Source organism: Zootermopsis nevadensis, unplaced genomic scaffold, assembly GCF_977971745.1.
Source record: "Zootermopsis nevadensis isolate Lab colony 2312 unplaced genomic scaffold, Znev_1.0 Znev_ptg000028l, whole genome shotgun sequence".
Lineage (NCBI taxonomy): Eukaryota > Metazoa > Arthropoda > Insecta > Blattodea > Termopsidae > Zootermopsis > Zootermopsis nevadensis.
The window spans coordinates 16150698-16172183 of NW_028259160.1; the positions used below are offsets into that span (position 1 = coordinate 16150698).

A 21486-nucleotide genomic window follows, 5' to 3' on the forward strand; every position below is an offset into this window, starting at 1 on the left:
CACAAACATTAATACCAACTATATCGTACAATAGTGACATAATACAAGGCCAGATTTTGTTTAGTCAACAAAACATGTAATAAACCAATTCTTTACGTTGGATTTGTTCTTTTAAAAGCGGAAGGCTTCTGTTCTTCAGAATCAGCCCAAAATTTATTGAATTTTCAATTCCGTTGTGGCCGAAAGGAGTTTTGAATCTGTTTAGGTTATGTCTCTCTCCAGTTAAAATGAAAATTTCAAGGCAAAAGAAAGTGCATAGATACCTAAGCTTTTTCAGCAACAACTACGGTTTCCGAAAACCGTACCAAATACTGATTGATGGGACATTCTGCTATGCTGCTTTGAAGGTAATTTAATCACACGAAACATCTAAGCATGTGCGTTTACCAATTTAGCCATTGGAGTCCCATATGTGAAAAACACGGAAAAAAAAATTGTTTCTGTAAGTGACTATTAAAAAATGAAATGTTACAGAGTAATTATTTTCCTTGCAGAACAAATTTAACATCAAAGAACAGACACCAAAATACCTGGACGGAGACGTAAAATTATTGACAACACAGTGTGTGATACACGAAACCTCAACACTAGGTTGGTTTTTGTTTGTTATGGCATATAGAAATATATTTTTATTATAAACATCTGAATAAGTGGGAATGAAAAGGGCACATTAGTATTTCTCCAAAATGGCATTTTTTGGTGTAGTACCATTGTGGACAGATGAACTTGTATGAAAACAGCACATACCTGAGTCAAATCTAGTTTGTTATTCAAATTATTTGAAATTGCATGTCACCAACTTGTGCCACTTTCAAAAAGACAACATTCTGTTGGTGGTCTTGAACTACTGTTCCCTAGAGACCACAAAATGTCAATCCCACACATACCTCAGCAAGATTTTTTGCTTTCAGAAGCTTCAACAGATACATGTCTGTAATAAGTAACCTATGGCTTGAGGAGCAGTTGTTCAATTTTTTTTAACTCTCAGAAACATAAATATTTGTAGAGCTTTGCTTGAGTCTGGTTTCATTCCCACATATTCATCTACATTTAACTTCAACTATTATACTTTATACAGGCCACAGTGTTTATGGAGCAATGGTGATCGTCAAGCAGTTTGCAACCCATAGATGCAGTCACAATGATAAGCCTGTACCAGGTTCCATATGCTTGGAATCCATGTTGGGAGTCAACAATCCAAACAGGTATTGTAACTGGACTGTTCAGTGTTTATAGTTGTTTCAAGCAAAACATAGGAGTTGAAGAATTTATTATTATTTCAGGTATATTGTTGCAACACAGGACAAAGAACTCCAAGCCACTGCACGAAAAATTCCAGGGACTCCACTCTTATACCTGCATCAGAAAGCACCAACACTGGAACAACCCTCAGCAGCAAGTTCACGCATGGCTAGGATAAACAGTAATGAAAAGTTGGTGAAAATATTTAAACTACCTACAAAAATAGTTTCTACATGTTCATCCCCCAAAACAAACTCCACTTTATTTGAAAAGCTGATAGTTTTGTTAAGTTGGTAAAGAAACTTACCTCTTGAATCCAAAAGGTCATTACCATATTCAATAAGGCCTATCTTTGAGCCATATTGCGAACCAATTCACATCCAGCGTTTCAAAGGTCCTTGCTGCCTACATCATCAAGGTCTGAAATCCTACTCACGCTAAATTTTGTTCTCTGTTTTTCCAAATTATTTTATAAAATTCTCTGTGCACTTTAGTCCAGTAATGAATAGAAGCCTTGAAACTTTTTAATTAGATTTACGAAGTCACGGGACAACAACGGTTCAGATACACTGCCTTAAAAGATCAAACATGCAATAGACTGAAGGTACTAAGTCTCGGCAGTCAACTCTGACTTCGTGATTTTTTTATGTTTGTTGTTTATGTGAGTTTACAGAAACTTTGAGTAATAATTATTTACAGTTTAATTGAACATATCTAAAACGCTTTCTTTCAGATTTGAAGTGAATAAATTTGACAAAGATACCCTCACTGACTTAAAACATAAAAAATTTGGTGTGCCTGAACCACAGGCAGAAATGCAGAAACGAAAGAAAAAGAGAGGCCCCAACCCTCTTTCTTGCAAGAAGAAAAAGAAGAAACCTGCAAAAGAGAACGAAACACAAACATCAAATATGAAAAAGAGGAAGAGAATTAGAGTTCCAAAACACGTGAAAGAACATTGGGTATCCCTTGTGAAAGAAGAATTGGCAAATAACTGATACAGTTCTTCATCAGGGGGAGTTTGATGATGATGATTACAACCACTGATATTTTGTATTTTGTCTAGTGTTTGACCTGGATGTAGTCTAGTGTCAGACAAAATACAGTTTGTGAGTTGTACAAATGAACATATTTAATATTTTATTCTTACAAAAAATTAATAAGTGTACATACATACAAAATAATTTTTTCCTTTAAGCTGGTAGTTTCCTGCAGATACCTGACCCACTTCAAACTGCACCTTCTCTGCAATTACGTATCACAACTGATGAAATTGTGGATGCGGATGCCAGAACAAGTTTCCTACTAGTATTTTGACTTGATAATCAATTTAACATCTTTTCTTAATTAATGACCTGGCAATTCGACGCTTATATGTACACCTACGTGATACTTCAGCAGCTGTTTTATCTACAGACATGTAATCAAAAAATTTAACCTTTCTTACTTAAATGGTGAAGGATACATCCATGAATATGAAATAAAATTAATTTTTTAAAAGATTATATTACAATTGAAAATTAAAAACAAATAATGTTCTGGCTTATCCAACCAAAGTCATGTTATTTCAAAGCATGAAGTGTCTTGAATATTTAAAATTGTTTCCATTTATACAATGAACTGTTGCAAGTAATAAACCTACTTTACCCAAAATCAATTGTAAACAATGTCTCCAAAATACAACATATATCTGTACGTGTGCCATATGGTAAACCTGACCAATAAAATTCACAATTTTGGGAGAATAAAATTTGTAACTAATATTCAAGACTTCACGCTGAACTTCTCAGAAATATGAACAATTAGATTTATAAATGACTCACAGGAAAGAACTAACATTTGTTTACCACAGTAAAGTGCAGCACGTGTTTGCTCTTCTTTCGCTACGGTGTCTTGTCGCGAGCGGCATGGTTCGTGAAGAGAGAAGCAGCAGAGACGTGAATGGCTCAAATGTAAATGCAAACACTAGCTGAGCAGAACAGATACTTCCAACATACACGTGCTTACTTGGTACACGGCACTGTAAAACATACACAACCATCTCAGCATACCATACACTACGCCAAGCTTCTCTGGTCCCACCACAATGCAGTGTCATCACCTTGAAAATGGAAAAATCTCAACAGTCCTGATCTGTGCTTAGAAGGAATTTTTTCTAACCTCAAATCTTGGCAGCCAGATTTTAGCTTACATCCCTTGTTTCACAAGGAAAGATTCACGTACAGTACAAATATCACATGTTGACATATTTAAACATGGTAAAAATGAGGTTACATCTAAATATTAACGTCGTACTAGTGAAAATTATAAAAACCGATCTGTAAACTGCACCATCATAAATTTATAGTTCCAGGCAGTCTCGTGATATTCAATGATGTATTTGATATTATGCATCGTAAGTATCTTCATGTAATAATAACATGTGAGGTCACAGTGGGAGAAATATAGTTAGACATGCTACTGTGCTTACATATTATTTATATCATAATATGACGACTTTTCTCTGAGCAGAATTCAATATTTACTCTCCCACGGGTGAACATTCTTGCTTAATTCATTCTACCACCCACTCAGAACTAAAACAGATGATTTTTGGATTTAGTGACACTCCATAAAATCAAATTCAATTCAATTATTTATTATTAGTGTGGTGTATCAACAGCCAGAAGGCCAATTACAGATACAGCACAAAATGAGCACACAAACACAATAAAAACATAAAAGGTAAAACAAGCAGAACATAAAATACATTAATATGGAGGACGTTAATACACAAGAAAATTGCGACTAAATATATTAACATATTTGTAAAAATAATTTAAATCAATTAAGTAAATTATACTATTATAGAATGTGAAGGAGTGTGACAATTTTCGTCTCGAATATGTCCAAGTTCCTGCAGATGACATTAGCATCATGTCAAGTAATATAAAGTACAAATATATTAAAATGCATTAAAATCTCACGCTTCTTCCCATCTGTGACATGGCCGGGTTTGATGCTTGGCCCAGACAGCAGCTGTACTAACATATTTTATGGCTTTTTTAACACTAAACAAATGTTTGGATAGTATCTTGAAACAAACAACTACTACCACCTTCCTTATCATCATTTCCACTTGACATTATATCGCCTATGTAGATGAAAAAAGGAGTATTAAATAAACTAAATTAATGGCTATACAATACCATTGAGAAGAGACTGCGTTGCCATACTAAGCATTCTCATGCTGCGAGTTATCTTGTTATTGGGGTTGTTTAAGATGTATGCCGTCAGCTGGCGCTGCAAGTTAGTGAGAACTCCTGGCATATGTTCTTTTGTCAAAACGTTTGTTGCATCCAAATTCATCACTGCTTCTTCCAGATATCTAAAATTAGGAAAGAAATTTCAGTCATTGTGCTTAAGTACCAAAACTGCATGCAAAGCATTAATGCTAAGAATTTGTTGGCAGATAACTTACACCAGAAACCCATTAAGATGTCATTTAATAATTTTTACATGACTTGAAATCTGTATTTAATCACTTACTTATGCTTCAGTTCTGTGTGATTTGACATGTCGGCAGAGAGCTGTTGTATTAGCGACAGCAACACAGGCTGCTGTAATGGGCATGGAGTCTGGTTAAACACTTGTTGTGGATTTACTTTCTCACAGATGAACACCACAAGACTTAAATCTGATGCAGAGAGGGCCTGTAAAAAAAGACGGCATTGTTATATAAGTGTAAGTGACATTTCTACGTGAATATACCGTGCCACGAGAATCTCAAATCTCGGATATGACATCCCAATTATAAGTTCATTTTACGCACTGCGCAAGAATACCTATTGAAAAATGTCCAATAAGCATTGTTACGAGAAGAACGCTGTTACATGACGTACCTGCTGAAAAGCTGCATTGATCTGGCCTTGACCGATCAACTGCTCGATCTGTAGCTGCTGTACGTGACAGTCAACAATGTGAGGTGCAGGCGTCACTGCACGAGACCGCACTGCGGTTATCACGCTGTTCTGAATAACATCTTGTTGTCCCCGGAAACCTTTCGTTATATTCTCCCTCACTGCCTCACAGACAGTCTTGTTCAGACTGTCCTGAATGCTAAAAGAAATCCAAATAAGAGTACTGTAAGTTCGTTCATATGCCACTTTATCCTTCCTGATTCTGAACATATGATTGTACTTGAAGACTTCTCAAAACATCATAACTTTCAGTAACCTGAATTATGTTCACAGTATTACACTGCATTATGCATTTAACTTTCATCAGCTTGGGTGAAGAATTATTAAAAGTATCTACATTAACCATTTCCTTACTATTTGTTTTTTGAATGAAGAGATGAAGACATAAGCAAAGTAACAAATAAACAGGAAGTATAAAAGAAATCCCGCAGATGCAGTATCAGTCAGTGGACTAATGAGTACTGGTTCCATCTAGCAAGCTCAAATTATTCTTGGTAATGAAATAAATCAGGATAATAATTCCCAGCTACAGAATTCTAAGTGTCACAAATACATGTAATATATTTAGAGAAAAATTTAAAATCCAAATATGGGATAATAACCCCCCCCCCCCCCCCCCAAACACACCAAGTACCTTGTCAATCCTTTCTTAACTTGTGCCCGTACTTCCTCTTGTATCGCTGAAGTAAGATGGTCGTGGTTTGTGCGAAATGAATCAGATAAGACTTGTATTTGGCCTACAATATCTCGTCCCTTCTCCTGCTGCCGTCGCTGCTTGTCAATGTAACCTTCCAGAGCTTGAATATCTACAAGAGCACCGTGAGCACACCCAAATCAGAATAACACAATGTAAACAAAGTGAATAACTTTTAGCTTCAAATATACCTAAAAACAAATATGAGAATTAGAACACGAAGTAGCAATTACATTGGCCCGACAGAGATGGTGGCACATAAAAATAAGCGAATCTGGAAAACTTACACTCTTTTGTTCCTTTGGAGAATGATTCATTGATTTGCTGAAACATGGACTGGCACGACTTTTCAAAAGATGGCATCACTAAACTGGTGAAGACCTCCTTATATACATGTTGTACAGCGGGCTGAAGTGCAGTTACGACAGAGTTACCCAACACCTCCATTACAGACTACAAAAAAAGAAACAGTACTCAGAATTATTTGTGCAGAATCAAAGCTCATTCCACCACTTCAGTTATTATAGGTCAGCGCTTAAAACGCGTTTCTGTCATTTGTCACATTAAATTCTTGCTGTCTCATTAATTCTGTATTACATTACATTTGCTATATACTGTACTTATCAGAAGAGCCACTTTTAATCATAATAAATTACATCTTTTGCACGTCATTTATTAATTATTTCTTAAATACCGCTAACCCGTTAATTTCATATAAACTGCACTGCGTAATATAAAAGTATAAAGAAGAGTGAACATTAATACTTTATCCACAAATTTACAGTAATAATACTGGGTAACATGAGACAAACTACTGTATATTTTAATGTCGCCATATCAAACAGGCTGCGAAACCGTCGTATCCAACAGAACGACAATGCGGTCTGAGGTATACGACAAAGAACTGTGAGATAGCAGAGCACATACATCATCACATTCTTCTATTACATGCTAAGACGAAACATTATGAAATCTAAGAAGACAGTGCTTTTATATCATTACCTTACTATGAACCAGTTTTGTTATATTTTCTTTGAGCAGGTGGTCGGTGGACGTCAGCTTCTGCGTCATCTCTATATGAAGCTGATGCTTTAGGGGTTCCATTGTTGACACTAGAGCTAAAAGAAAAAAAAAACAACATAATACAGATTACTGTTAAGATCCACAGTGGTGAAATTGAATTGAGTCTTCTGATGCAACCAGCCACAGTTCTCGAACTGTCAGCTTTTTTTAGACCATCTGATGTTACTGAATGCCTGTGAAGACTCCACTGTACTTTGCAGCAGCACAATCCACAACGAACACAATCAAAATCTCATAAAAGATAATTTATTTACAATGAAAAAGGTACCAACACTGTTTTAATGGTCCATGAACCAGAAAATACTTAAGATAATGTGTTACGTAAGATTAAATACTGCCGAGTGACATGTGCTTGCCTGGTATGATGCTGTTCTTAATCTCGGCAGTAACGATGTCTTCAAGTTTTGCCGTGACCAAGTTCCCAACAGCCTGCGAGATGGCACACATCAGGGCCTCCTGTCTTTTCCGTTCTTTGTCTTCTCTCTGCAGGAGCAGTTCCTCCAACAAAGCCATGTGTTGCTGCTGATGTTTCACCAGAGCTTTGTCAAGTTGTGACATGATTATTGCCTCCATCCGTGGACTAAGTGACGGGGAAGCATGGTCTCTGGATACAGCCTGACGGATGGTACTTACTTCCTCAAGCAACTTCTGCAAACAAGGAACTACATTCTAAAAATCTCCTGTACGATGCGATAAACATCTGTTATAAGACTTAATTCAGACACAAGTAAAAATGCAGTCACTTATGGTAAGACTGCCATGCCATTAAAGACAGTATATCTCTTCATATAAATTAAAGCAATTAAACTCAATGTAATTATAAAGTTTACTAATCTAACCAAAGTAGTCAAACAACATAACATACTTGAGTAACTACTTCTTCTCTATAAGAAGGTCTTGTATTAGATTTCCAGTTCAGGGGCCCCCCTAGCGTAACAGGGATTTCTTTGGTCCCTCAAGACAAATGAAAGAGTATAACTTAAAACAGAACAGTACCACTTACTTCCCCATCATCCTCCCACTCAACGTGTGTTGGCAGACGTGATGCATGGTCAGATCGTTGCTGTGGATTGTGTGCAAAGATTCCAACCAACATTTTTGTAAACATCCCTACACTATAAGTGATCATAATTTGGCGCACGGGTCATCCTCTAACTAGCAACCATCCTTCAATCTGTGACACTGGTCAAACAGTTTGGGGCTGGACGCGATTTACGCACCATATGCCACTGCCAGCTTCCTCATTGGCCGGCAACATTTGAGGTCAACTTGCTTCTCAAGGCAATCTAACTTTCCACTTCAAAATTTCCCCTGCAGTGTGCTTTCCACTGGAACATCGTATGCCTGCCGGTCTAACCTTTGACATCTCTACTGTTTTTGATTCTGTCCTGAAACTTTTGAAGCTATGACAAATAATTAAATAACCTAACCCAAACATCTGAACAAAGAGCTTAACTTTCCTAATGAATTACCTTGATTTCCAGCTGATGCTGCTGCATTATCTCAACAATAGAATTTATCTTGTGGTCCAGCGTAGTAACAGTGTTCTCCAATTTCTGGTTTGCTTCCGAGAGCTTGTGATGCAAACCATCCCCACTTTCCCCAATTCCATCTAGATGTATTGGTGCATTTCTGAACATACACAAAATCACAAAGTACTTTAAAAAAATATCTCTGTGGTGTGATATTAATACGCGAAAGAACACATAACTTAGGGTCTATGCTGATGTTTTTAACTTAAAGACTTTATAAACATTCAGGTTCATAAAGGACAATTAATTTTATGACTAACCGAGTGATGATCAACCTCAAGGACTACATGAAGTGCTTTTAGAACTTGTTTCAGCAAAGCAATTTTTGCTTACCTCTTGGTCTGTTTTTCTTCTGAAGAAACAGATTTGCCAAACTGATTGACTAAAGTGATAGGAATCTGTGGCCACCCATCAGTTTCAGGTCTGCTCGGTTTCACGTTTGTCACGTCCTTCCCTTTTACCAGAGCATCAAACTGAAGGTTTTCTGCTGCTGTCGGTGCAGCTTGAGATCTAGACAACAAAATAAAATTACCAACAGAATGACTATAAAACAACAAACAGTCAGCAAGAATTTGTAAACATACATTCAGAGGCAGCATTAAAAAGATGAATTTCATTACGATGCAACATCTGTGTGCTCCTTAGTAAGGACAATAACTTTCATACCTTTCAATTCCCTCTCTTCAATAATACCAACATGACAAAATTTCTGAAGTGAAATCAACAATAATGTCACTTAATGTAGGGTTGTAAGATTTGAGGTTTTCACAGCAGTTGAGTATGAAGGGCGATGAATATCATATTCATCGCCCTGATGACGGAGGCAGTATGACCTCTGAAACGTTGGTTAGCATCGACCAGACTACACGGCGCAACAACCCAGAAGACAGAAATCTTAAGTAATCTTAGGGTTCTTAAATTTTATGTAATAACAGATGTTGATACAAAATGCAACTTTCATTAATAATATTGTTTTGTGACACATAAAATAACAAAATGGCAGAAGTGCATAACACATATTTATAATCTGTTTCATGGCTGCAACCAACAAACCACTAAATTTGTAATAATGAATGTATCCACAAATTTTGTATGAAATAGTCTTTTTGTGCAAAATTTTATAAACATGGTGATGATGCAAAATTTTTAGGTTATGTTTCAGCTCCCATGACATAGAAAGGCTCTACGGTAGTGGACACTACACACACAAACAGATTAGTAAATAGTACAATTATTAATTTATAATTTCTGCTGCTGTGTCTACATGAATAGAAGCATTTAAGGTAAAGGAAATGTCCAAAAAAAATTCAGAATTTATTAGAGTTCAAAATCAGGTTATCTCCTACCTAAATTCCAAAACATCAACACTTTATGAGCCACTGGACTTAATACTTAATCATTAATTCCACAAAACATCAGAGAATAGTATGTAACAAGCAAACTTAGCTTACAGAGTTCTTATTTGTAAAGCAATAAAAGATTTTCAAAATAATGTGAAATGAAGAATGATTTACTCACTCAATTTCTGATTCAACAACTTCAGCCACAACCTTATCACTGTAGTAACCATGACTGTGACGTTCTGAACCTTTCAACGACAAAATCTCCTGAACCTCACGACTTGGGCTGCTGCCCCCACTGGCAAAGCCTTCTCTCTGAAATGCAGAAACTTCTTGCAGCTCCGAGGTAGCCAGAGGCTGATCCACGACTGGAACAACCTGAAACATTATGACAGCACAATGATTCTGAAACGTTCGACGGAATTTTGCACCAGTGACAACAGAGATTTGTGGGGTCAAGACAGACAGACATGGAAAGGCTAATGAAGTTGCAATAAGCTTCAGATCCAAATCGAGCCTATAAAAGTTCATTGAACTGCAGAAAAGGTGAATCAATTTGGAAAATATCCATGTTCTCCTGGGTTGTGATAATGTACTTGTAGGTATATTGCAATGTTTTGGAGAAACATGCTGTCGCGATCTTCAGCCCTGTTTCTCCAAAATGTTGATTTCACATCACGCGGTCTCACAACACAGAACAGCGCTGACATCTTCACTGCTGTGAGAACCTAAAATCTCACACTGCCTCCGTCAACAGGATCGTCCTGATGACGGAGGCAGTATGACTTCTGAAACGTTGGTTAACATCGACCAGACTACACAGCGCAATAACCCACAAGACAGAAATCTTCATACTAAGAATCGCCCTGATGACGGAGGCAGTGTGACCTCTGAAACATTGGTTAACATCGACCAGACTACACAGTGCAATAACCCACAAGACAGAAATCTTCATACTCACTGTGAAAACCTCAAATCTTACAAGATTTCCTTCAACAGTATTAAAGAATACTGACTGTAAGCAAGTCACTGACCATATTTTTGAAGCCCTGCCCCTGTAAAGAGTGAATTATCTCTGTAGCTAAGATAGAGCGAAGGACATTCTTGGATATATCCTTTCATCTCCTGATATAAAGACACAATGCTTATGAAGCTGGCCCTACTTCTATCATCAGGTAAAACTACCAATCTAATCAGACGGGTCAAACGGAAAGATTTTTCTAAATCCCTAACAGACGCAATTGATCAGACTGTACGATTTTACCTGATGAAAGACGTAAATCCAGCATCTAAAACACCGTGTGTTCTCATGTATCATAATGTGTTCTTTCTCTGATGGAATACAAATTCATTATGGCACAGAGAAATTACCTTAGCCTGACCGCCTGTAAGGGCCAAAACATCATCCAGAGGTGATGACGCTATAACACCGATGACAGTAGGAGATCCAGAAATAGAACCTTCCAAGATCCTTGTTACATGCTGTGATGTATCCACATGATGGGATATCTGAAAATTGCAGAAGCTCAAGCAAGCAGTACAAACAAAAACAAAGCAACTACAGCAGCGGTTCTCAAGCAAAAGTTTCCATGTCCACATTTAACTTAAAGCGGTGTTCAGGAAGGAGCGGGGGTTTTCTCTTACGACATGCTGAGAAGCTGCACAGACTTTTATCCAAGGGTCCTCCACGTGTTGCCGGTTAAACTTGAATTGAAACAGAAAATCATCGTAAAGTGGCAGGCTACGTGCTGGACAATTGGGGTAAGATGTAAGATTCCCAGCTGGAATATTATCTTCCCATCCACCTGCCCAATCCCCAATCCAGATTTTAATCCACGGATAAAGGAATAAAATGCTGATTTTTCACATACATCTATACTGAGGTTAAGAATGCATGGAGCTTTATCTTCATACCCACTTACACTCACATAGCATCACAGCATGGTGCTTGGGCACGGGGGGCAACATTACCTCTGCTGTTACTACGTGACTGTCACAATAAAAAATTAACTTTAATGACTTTTCTTGCAAAATTAAAGAAAAAACTTATGAAATGAGAGTAAGCATAAGAGAGAACCAAAGACCAGAAAGAAACTTGATTAGAACTTAAATCTGTTAACTTACTTATAAGAACAGCTACTGCCTGTTGCATGTGGACACAGTACATCTAAAGCAACATTTAGAGCTACAATGTCTTCATGCAAGTGATAGGAGCAAATTTCAAGTGCTGTATGGAATGCTTGCAAAAACCAAGTAAAGAATAAAAAAAATTAGAAACACTTTGCAATTTTAACAACATAAGGGTGTCTACAAATTAAGTAATAAGGAAGATATTTCACTTAATTAGAAGTGAAAAGGAGGTTAAACACATCACAGTACATGCTCGTTACCTTTGCCAGCAGCATTGTGCAAGATCTGTACACCTTCACTCAATTAAATATAATATTTCTTGTCTATTACACTGCTGTACCATGCAGTGAAAAGTACTATACATCTTAATGTTAGTCTGCCATCTCCTCTATCTTCCGAGTGACCACTCTCCAAGACCTTTTCCCACAAACATTCCGCATAAATTCAAGACGCATGTGTAGCCTATAAGCTATGCTGGCGGTAGCACAACTACTGGTAGGGCCTCCCTAGCCAGATTGGTCGAGGGGGAGAGGTCGGACTAAGACAGGTACTCTGGTCCTCCAGGTTGGGGGTTGGTCGCAAGGCTAACAACCTCGCACCGTAAAAAGGAAGATGTTTCGAAACCTCGATCAAAGCCTCGGACAGACGGACCTAACAGAGGACCGATTGGAAGAGGAGAATTGAGGAAGCCATGGACCGAATACGGACCGGAGAACCATAGAAGAAGAAGAATATGTGTAGCCTGTAGTAACACCCTAAATTTTACTACACCGCCAACAGTTTGAAAAACACTGCACTGAACTGACCTGCGGGCTCCGTATGTCTGTAGGACTGTCCTTCTTTGCGGGCGAGCTAAAGGCGTCAGGAGTCATAAGATTCAGTTGTTGCTGTTCTTGCTGCTGCTGCTGCTGAGAATTGATATTTGCTGGTTGCTGAGTGTCCGACATGTGATTGGCCGGCAGATCAGGTGCGACAGCTTCCAGCTCTGCCACTGATGTGCTTAGTCCATTTGTAGACAGATCTGAGAACCCATCTCTGAATACTGGACAGAACAGAAAAATGAAAAGGGAGAGGGGGGGGGGGGGATATCCTCATGAAAATACTCTCCAAAACAGAATTCATAGTAATTTATGAGATCTATATTTTATATCATGTATGCAACTTTTAAGAATACGTTGAAGTTTGATTTGAACCGGAGTAGTTTTTGGAGATCAAACGCATGAAGAGACGGACACGCATAACTTCCCTTAAGCAACTTTTACAAAGATGGCTTAATAAACCTGAACAGTAATGCCACCTTCAGTACTCTATCCATCTGAAGCAACTGCTTTTCAATATGGAAGCATTTCAGTCTTTGAACGAACACAGAACTACTTACGTAGAGAATCGTGTGACAAGGTACTAAGCTTCTGACCCACTTCCCCCAATGTTGCTGGTGGCTGAAAGGCTATGTGACATTCCTGAAGAGATTTAGGTTGAACCAGGTACATCCGCACGACCACCGCTTGAACAAACTGCTGTGCCTCATCATCCCCATCCTCTGTAAACACACTCCTGAGATAACAAAGTGATACTACACAACTGTTCGATGGATACACTAAGCACCCCTGAAATATTGGCCAATTTCTATGAGGCTACATGGCACAACATCCCAGAAGACACACCGCAAGAACATAAAATCTCACTTGGTTAAAAACGTTCAAACCGTGACTTCCAGCTCTCTGCGCCCTCAGCTCCGAGACACCTACAGTCTCGTGACAAACACTAATGAACATGATCATATGCGTTTGAACCAGAAGCTTGACTGATTACATTGATCTGAATTCATAAAAAGCACTGTGAAACATGAAACCAGCATTTTCTACACAGACTCTATCTACATTCCTAAGAAGACACGTTTAAATGGCAAATTTATTAACATGACATTTTTGGTTTATTTAAACCTTAGACTTCACCAAAGTAAAACACTAAACGTTTCTCCCATTAGCAAAAACAGTATAAAGAAGACTTCCTCACACACTAAATCAATATTGTATTGATTGTATTTGAAGTCAATACAAGCAACACAACAAGCATAAAACTCCCAGCTGTACATTCTGATGTTACGTCAAAAAAAAAAAATCAATTCAGTGACCAGTTACTTGAAGAGCTCAGAAGTACCTGTTTATTAAAATATTTAAAAATAATCTACCTGGAAAATTGACAAAACAACTGATTAAAATTTAGACAATGCCCAGTATGATTCCTTGTCAGGAGCCAAAGGTGACATTCTTCATTGTTTTCCTCAGTCCTCGTAAAACCTGGGACTGTTAACAAATTCTTCCCACTTCCCTCCTGATTCATCATACCATATACCAGATGCTATGTACCTCAGCAGTTGATACAGCAAAATAAATAAACACACAAGCAAAGAGCATACGGAGCAACAACAATATACCGTTAAATACCATTGCATAAATCCTCCAAACTGCTACTCTTGAACTTTCTGAGACCGGCATCAACAATTCCGAAACTCAAGATAGGATATGGTAACCGGAACTCCGACACAGAGCAAACGTAAGCCGATGTCTCCGAGGGATCCTTGTGCAGCTGAAGAACGTACAGCAACTAAAAAGAGGAAATACATAAAACTAATTCAAATTAACATACAAAACATGCATCATCTCATCTACTTCTGATAACAATAAAGTCCCTTAAGATATTTTGCCACCCTGTATAGCTGAAAAACAAAGTCTCTCAATATAAAGGGAGAACAAGAATTACAAGCGTCTTAAAACCAAAGCATTGTTAAACGATAAATAGTAAGCAACGATGTGAATAACAAAAAAGACTAAAGATGTCTATAAAAATAAGGAATTTTATGCCACGAAAAGCTTTATCACCCCACTTAATGGTACCTGCACCTTGTCGTGGTGGTGGGGCTTCAGTACCTCAGTGACCCCAAGAGCTACTGGTAGGGACTCCATAGCCAGATTGGTCGAGGGGGAGAGGTCAGACTAAGACAGGTACCCTGGTCCTCCAGGTTGGGGGTTGGTCGCAAGGCTAACAACCTTGCACCGTAAAAAGGAAGATGTTTCGAGACCTCAATCAAAGCCTCGGACGGACGGACCTAACAGAGGACCGAATGGAAGATGAGAATTGAGGATGCCATGGACCGAATACAGACCGGAGAGCCATAGAAGAAGAAGAAGAAGCTATATCAGCTTCTCAAGAAAGCTACTCCATGTAGATACATATATTTCAGACTATATTGTACATGTTTACTGAAATTTCATGGAGAAATTCTCATCCTTTAGGCTACGTCAAATTACAAGAAACCTCGTAATGGCATTCTTGTGGGTGATCGGCTGGGCCGGCGCGGAATAATCCACGTTCCGACAGAGTCTCAGAAATGTTACATTTTTACCCCATACTGACAGATTATATTACATGAGACGGCTTCATTCAATCCACTTATTTGCCACAAAGTCTTCAGATTTCATTTTCAGACAAGAAGCCTATTTTTAATAACAATGGAATTGCATTCTTCACCTTATAGTTAATATCTGAGAGAAGCAAATAACCAGCTCCAAGATCTAACCCAGCTTTCAGGACAATATCTTGCTTCCCCACTTCCGGAGTGAACCTGATGGTCTGCAGGCAAGTCCACGATTCACACGACCAGATCTTCAATTCTGAGTTATTTTCTGCGCCTGTTATTGCAAACTTCCAGAACTGCACTCTGAGAACAAAAAATAATTCATTCATTTCAAACACCGGTGTTATTATAAAAGAATGTGAAGCCAGAGAAAGTATCAGCACAAGTAAATATAAAAGTAAAATCAAAATCTGTTTTTTCACCTACTTCTTTTCATGATCTGGTATGTTTGTTCCTACAGGCAGCAAGCAAGAGAGAAACTTTAATATTTTTAAAGATAAAAATACAATATGTTCAACTACTTGTCAAAATCTGTAAAAAAATTATATCTAATTTCTTACTTTCACTACGTATTAATTTGAGATTCCCCTGAAACTAATTTGCCAACTGTATACTACAGTATGTCACTTCAACAAATAACTGTTACTTCGCTGATTAAAAAATCGCCTGTAACCATGGAAATCATCTACCTCCTCACATGAAATAAGCTAGAAAAATAAAATATACTTCTTAGTTTAATAAATAGACATATACATACTCTGGGTTGTACATCTTATGATTGTCCAAGAAGAAAAGGGAGGAGAGCGGTTTTCCGTCATGCGGTTGCCACTGATGCAAACACCGCGGTTTGTTATCATTGTGCATGTAAACCTGGAAAAACTTGACATTTCCATCCAAACTTGCTGTTGCAAGCGCTGTTCCATCTGGAGCAAATGCGGCATCGATAATGGGTGCTGTGTGTTCCATGATCTCCAAGTATCCTTCCTCAACAGTCTCAGGCTGCAAAGGACCAACCCCATGTTTTGCGGTGACCATTCCTACGTTCCACATTTCTGCCTGTTGAATGAATAGTTGGTAAATCTGTACTCATCCAAAATACAGAATGAATCAAAATATCTGGTCAGAGACAATGTCTCACTGCTTCTCAGGGGCAGAGACAGACTGAATGAAAATGAACCCAAATGAAGAACACCATTAACACCAAAGCCTGTGCAAGTTCAATCCAGTCCACATCATAAGAACCTTACTGCAATGAGATCTATTTTAATATTATACCATAATCTCATTTTTAGCCTCTCATGGGACCATCTTCCAAGAGAATATGACAATAACATTTATGATTTCAAGCAACAAACTAACTCATGGTTCTTCTTGAAAAGCTACCTTTCAAGAAATTGGAAGGTTCATTACCAAGTTCACAAGACCCAATCACTGGTCACTACCATAGCTAGATAAATCCAATCAACCCCATTTTTTCAAGACCTATTTCAACATAATCTTCCAACCTATGCTTAGTTCTTTCAAGTGGTGTACTTTCTTCAGGCCTTCCAATCAAAATTTTGTATGCATTTCTCATATTCCCCACATGTGCCGCATGTCCTACACATCTTATTGTCCAAATTTAACAATCTAAATAGTATTTTGCGAAAAGTACAAATTATAAATCTCATTATGTAACTATCCCCACCTTCCTCTCATCCCCCACCCCTCCAAGTGCTATGTTCTAAATCACCTGCAATCTGTGATATTCCCTTAACATGAGAATAAAAACAGCTGTTCACCTTAGCACCATGCGTTAACACAAGCAATTTGGCAACATCATCATATGTAACATCAGAGTTTTCCTCTTCTGGTATATACGGACACCATATAACCCTGTGGTTGCTGCTGGTTGTACGATCATTGTTCTGCTCTACATGAAGCAGCAATGTACAGCTAGAACTTCATAAGGATATCAATAATCAATGCCACCTCTTCCAAAACAAGCAATGACCTACCTACCTAATTGAAACCTTTTAAGCTACTTCAATAGTTACAAATATTTGACCCTATATTTGTTAAATCTATGATGAAACGTGATTATTGCATTTTAAGTTGCCTCTCCTTTGCAAAAAGGACAACTAACTTGCCAAATAAGAGGTACTTCTGTGTTGCACTACCATTGATCTACTGCTATGAATCCTGAAGGTTCAGCACCATCTACCAGCCACCCAAGGCTATGCAAAATAAAAATAATAATTCCAACTAAATATTCATCTTTCAAGGAATATTAAAAAATGTCTTGTAAAAATTTCCTCTATGAATTTACAGCTGGCTGCCACTGTATTAGTATACATGTGTTGATATAATTCAGTTCGTGAAGGATACACCATTTTATCTTTAGTCTCTTCTATCTGATGAACCAGAAGATTTCCATACTCATCCACACAGGCCAATACGACTTGGTTTGGAATGTGTGCGAAGGCTATGTCCTGCACCATACCTTCTATGCCTTTGAGGAGTGATCGCTCTGAGCTCTCCCGGTTTACCACTCGAATAACTCCGTTATTTGTGCCTACCGCTGATAAACATAAAATTATCAAGAACAATGAATATATCACTGTAAAAAACTCCTTTCATATCAGGAGTTATTTTTCCACCAGAAGCATAATTCAGTACAAACAACAACTAATAAAGTAATCTATTAAAATTAAATCTAAATAGCATATCTTTCCAAAAATACATCCAAAAATCTGCATTTCTTAAATGGTGGAAAGAAAGAATATTAACTTATTGATACCTGGCTCATTACAGACATTATAACTGAAAAGATGATCATGAATGAAGATATATGTCTTCAGGGATGTTGCACTGCGTAGTCTGGTAGACTTTAATTACAATTCAGATACAACAGGTTGCTACAAAATGCCAGTAAACTTCTACGAGACTACGCACTGCAACGTTCCAGATGATAGTCACCATACTCATTGCCACGAGAACCTGAACTATCACTTTATAAATCTTGTACAAATATTCCAGTAGCAGCATAATCACGAGTGAAGCACATGACACATATTCATTGCTAATGAGTGAAGTGTGTCACACATATTCATTACAATGGACCTCACTTGCCTTTTAGTCCATATGCTATGTACTTCCCGCCAACATGAACAGCAAGTAGTTGTCCTGTATAAAATCGGAGCTCCCAACTGAAGTCCACAACATTTTTCAATTTTACTTTTGAACTACCAGTCTCATGAAGGCCAGAACTGGGCACAATTGTCACTTTCTCACAGAACACTTCAGAACTGTTGCTTTCATCTGTTCCTGTAAAGCGTCTGGTACCATGCAACAAACAACACAAATTAAAAACAAACAAAATAATTAACACAATTACCCAAGTTCTTGCTTAGGGCTTAATAAACTAATTAAAACAACAAAACATCAAAATGACATACTTTAAGGTTCACCAAACTTCTTAGCACTGATAAAGTATCATTCAATATGGTAAAACTATGCCAGCACGAGAGACAAGGGTAATTATATTGTAAAGAGAAATCTACCACAAATACTGACATTGAACTGCAATGATTCATCCGCTATGGCTAATTGACCCAAGTGCATCACCTTAATTTATGTTTTTTTAAAATAAATTGTATGAATAACAACAGCACCCAAGAATTGCGTCTCTTTGTAAGAGAACTGGTCCTTGGAAAAACAGTGACCAGTGGCAGACTTTTAAGAGCCTGATTATAATTCAAATTCCATAAAAGTTGGGTATTTCTTGAACAGTTGAATAACTTAATTAAGTGCTTAAGAGGATTCCTTGCCACTGACTTAGTCTATCAAAATTTGAGCAACCTATACTGAATAACAGAGTTATTCCAATGCATCCATTTTTAATACACTTCAGAACAACTCGCAACAATATTTATCCATTGGTCATACTGTTTTAGCAGCTCATTACCAAATTTCTATAGCATAGCTGTTGAAAAATTGCAGATGTTTTTAATTTCTCTCTTCTGTTTCTTTCCCCCAACCCTAATCCCCTTAATAATCTCCTTGCCTCATGACAATCTTACTGCCAAATTTGAAGTTGCATTACTATAAACAATTTATGTAACTGATATCAATAAAATTCAACCATTAACTATAAATATATGAATATCAATCCTCATAACCTGTAGAAATTTTCGTTTTCATCAAAGGATAAAGTGTGAAAATAATTTCTCAGGGCAAATACAAAAAAATGAATAAAGATAAAAACATTGTCTCTTCCTTTGAAACAATGGCACACTTGTTGTAAACACATCACACAGACAGCAATTAATATTTTCCAAAGAAAAGTAGTCATAAGCAATCTAACTAAACTAAGCTAAGCTAAGCTAACCAGATCACATTACACCACACCAAATTACTTAGCTAAATGACAATCATCCTACATGCAATTTACATTTGTTTTTAAAAAAAGTATTGTATCTGTACTATGACATCCTTGGCTTAGGTCTATGAAGGATCTATGGGATGTAAATAAATTCAATTCTATGTAAGATTTGAGGTTTTCACAGTGGTGAGTATGAAGATTTCTGTCTTCTGGGTTGTTGCCCTGATGACGGAGGCAGTATGACCTCTGAAACGTTGGTTAACATCGACCAGACTACACAGCGCAACAACCCAGAAGACAGAAATCTTCAAATTCAATTCTATTTTACGTTGGTATTACTAAGCTAACAGATAATGTGCCAAGAAACAGATGTTGAAGAAAAACACATGACTTAATAAAATCTGGATGTGTGCAGTGTTTAGCAATAAAATAAACAATTTATATCTGTTTCAATAATTTGTTGTTGCTGAATTACACTTACACTGTCTGAGGAATGGGTAGAAGCTTACTTGATTCTGCATGTGGCTCCATTGTAATTCTGTAAGACAATTATAGTATAGTCGGTAACCTAACCTATATTCCAAGCCAGTACATTTGGAATGCAAGCTATAACCTTACTGTTGCACTAACCTAACTTCTGTTGTAAAGCGAAGGTTAAATATTGTTCTGCAACAGCTAAACTACTATATTTAAAATTGTCTCTTGGTAATAGCCTATCTGAAGATTCTACACACTGCCTAAAATTTAACCACATGGTACAATCACTTGAAAAGTTCATACTAATTCAAATGATTAATTCAGACACAATTATGAACATGATCTGTGCAGATGAGGTCCTCGTATCTTATTTGACACAAACTTTTCCCCTTCCCCACATAACTCTACACTGTTCTTAACTAATTTATTTTTAAATACTATTCTACTTTCTTTCATTGTAATGCTGTATTAAGTATGCATTTTAGTATCATACAAGATGGTATATGGTGTTCTAGAAGAACCATAACTAGAAATTTTAAGACTAAAACTGACGTGTTCATTCATATTTATACACCATCATGTCTTCAATCAGTTTTAACAAGCACACAAAGTATTACTAACTACTAAAACTGTATAACAATATTTCACGTACTTAGTTCATCTGTTAAAATTATTTCAAAATACACGCGGCGTTTAATACACCAAATATAACGCGACCTTCACCAGTCTTCTCACAGTGTGAATCATATGCCGGTATGCTGTGAACAAACCAATGCCCCTAAATGTCACGCACCTTATCTACACCGATGAAACAACGATCCAAAAGAGCAGGTTCAAACTACAAAATCACGGAAGGTATTCTATTTCAAGCAGTGGAAAACATCCTCCTAGCGTTCACAGAAACTCGAAGATAACCTACCTAGCAAGCACACTAATCAACAAAATGAAACACGATCGTTGATTGCCTGCAGTGTAGACGACTAAACATGCACATTTGTATATCGATACCAAAAAAACGGATGGCGGAGAAAAAAGGCCAGGAAGAATCACAAGGGATAAGTAGAATGTCCATCCCCCTCATTTGGTGACAACACATGTGTAGACTCATGCTACACTCCATTATGTGTATGATAACCAAGCAGCACATTATCATACCCCCCTGGCTCAGGTGCTTATCTCTAATTCAGCACTTGGCTGGTGTTAGAATAAAAGCAGTTTTATAATACAAGTTCGATTTTGGCTAAGCAT

General features: G+C 37.4%; 2 protein-coding genes across 5 annotated transcripts; one reads left to right on the forward strand and one right to left on the reverse strand.

Annotated features, from left to right (window-relative positions):
- The first annotated feature begins 33 nt into the window (after positions 1-33).
- LOC110826698 (rRNA-processing protein UTP23 homolog) lies at positions 34-2369 on the forward strand. The gene is made up of 5 exons (XM_022057570.2): positions 34-347; positions 495-591; positions 1079-1205; positions 1284-1433; positions 1976-2369. The coding sequence occupies exons 1-5, from the start codon at positions 228-230 to the stop codon at positions 2238-2240; spliced, it is 759 nt and encodes a 252-aa protein (XP_021913262.1). The 5' UTR covers positions 34-227; the 3' UTR covers positions 2241-2369.
- Positions 2370-21169, reverse strand: Ge-1 (Enhancer of mRNA-decapping protein 4 homolog Ge-1). 4 transcript variants are annotated; one of them, XM_022057560.1, is made up of 22 exons: positions 21032-21169; positions 20243-20299; positions 18510-18715; positions 17766-17958; positions 17180-17333; positions 16156-16454; positions 15512-15701; positions 14428-14587; positions 13359-13520; positions 12787-13022; positions 11222-11359; positions 10029-10228; positions 8844-9020; positions 8451-8610; positions 7335-7626; positions 6898-7013; positions 6183-6348; positions 5836-6007; positions 5124-5340; positions 4771-4934; positions 4431-4609; positions 2370-3262 (listed from the first exon to the last, which is right to left on the reverse strand). In XM_022057560.1, exons 2-22 carry the CDS (start codon positions 20290-20292, stop codon positions 3246-3248), a joined length of 3648 nt encoding a protein of 1215 aa, XP_021913252.1. In that variant the 5' UTR covers positions 20293-20299; positions 21032-21169; the 3' UTR covers positions 2370-3245. The 4 variants fall into 4 exon arrangements, with proteins under 4 accessions (XP_021913252.1, XP_021913251.1, XP_087213874.1 ...); XM_022057559.2 differs by having other exon boundaries at positions 20891-21149; XM_087357748.1 differs by lacking the exon at positions 21032-21169 and adding an exon at positions 20392-20410.
- Between the last annotated feature and the right edge of the window lie 317 nt (positions 21170-21486).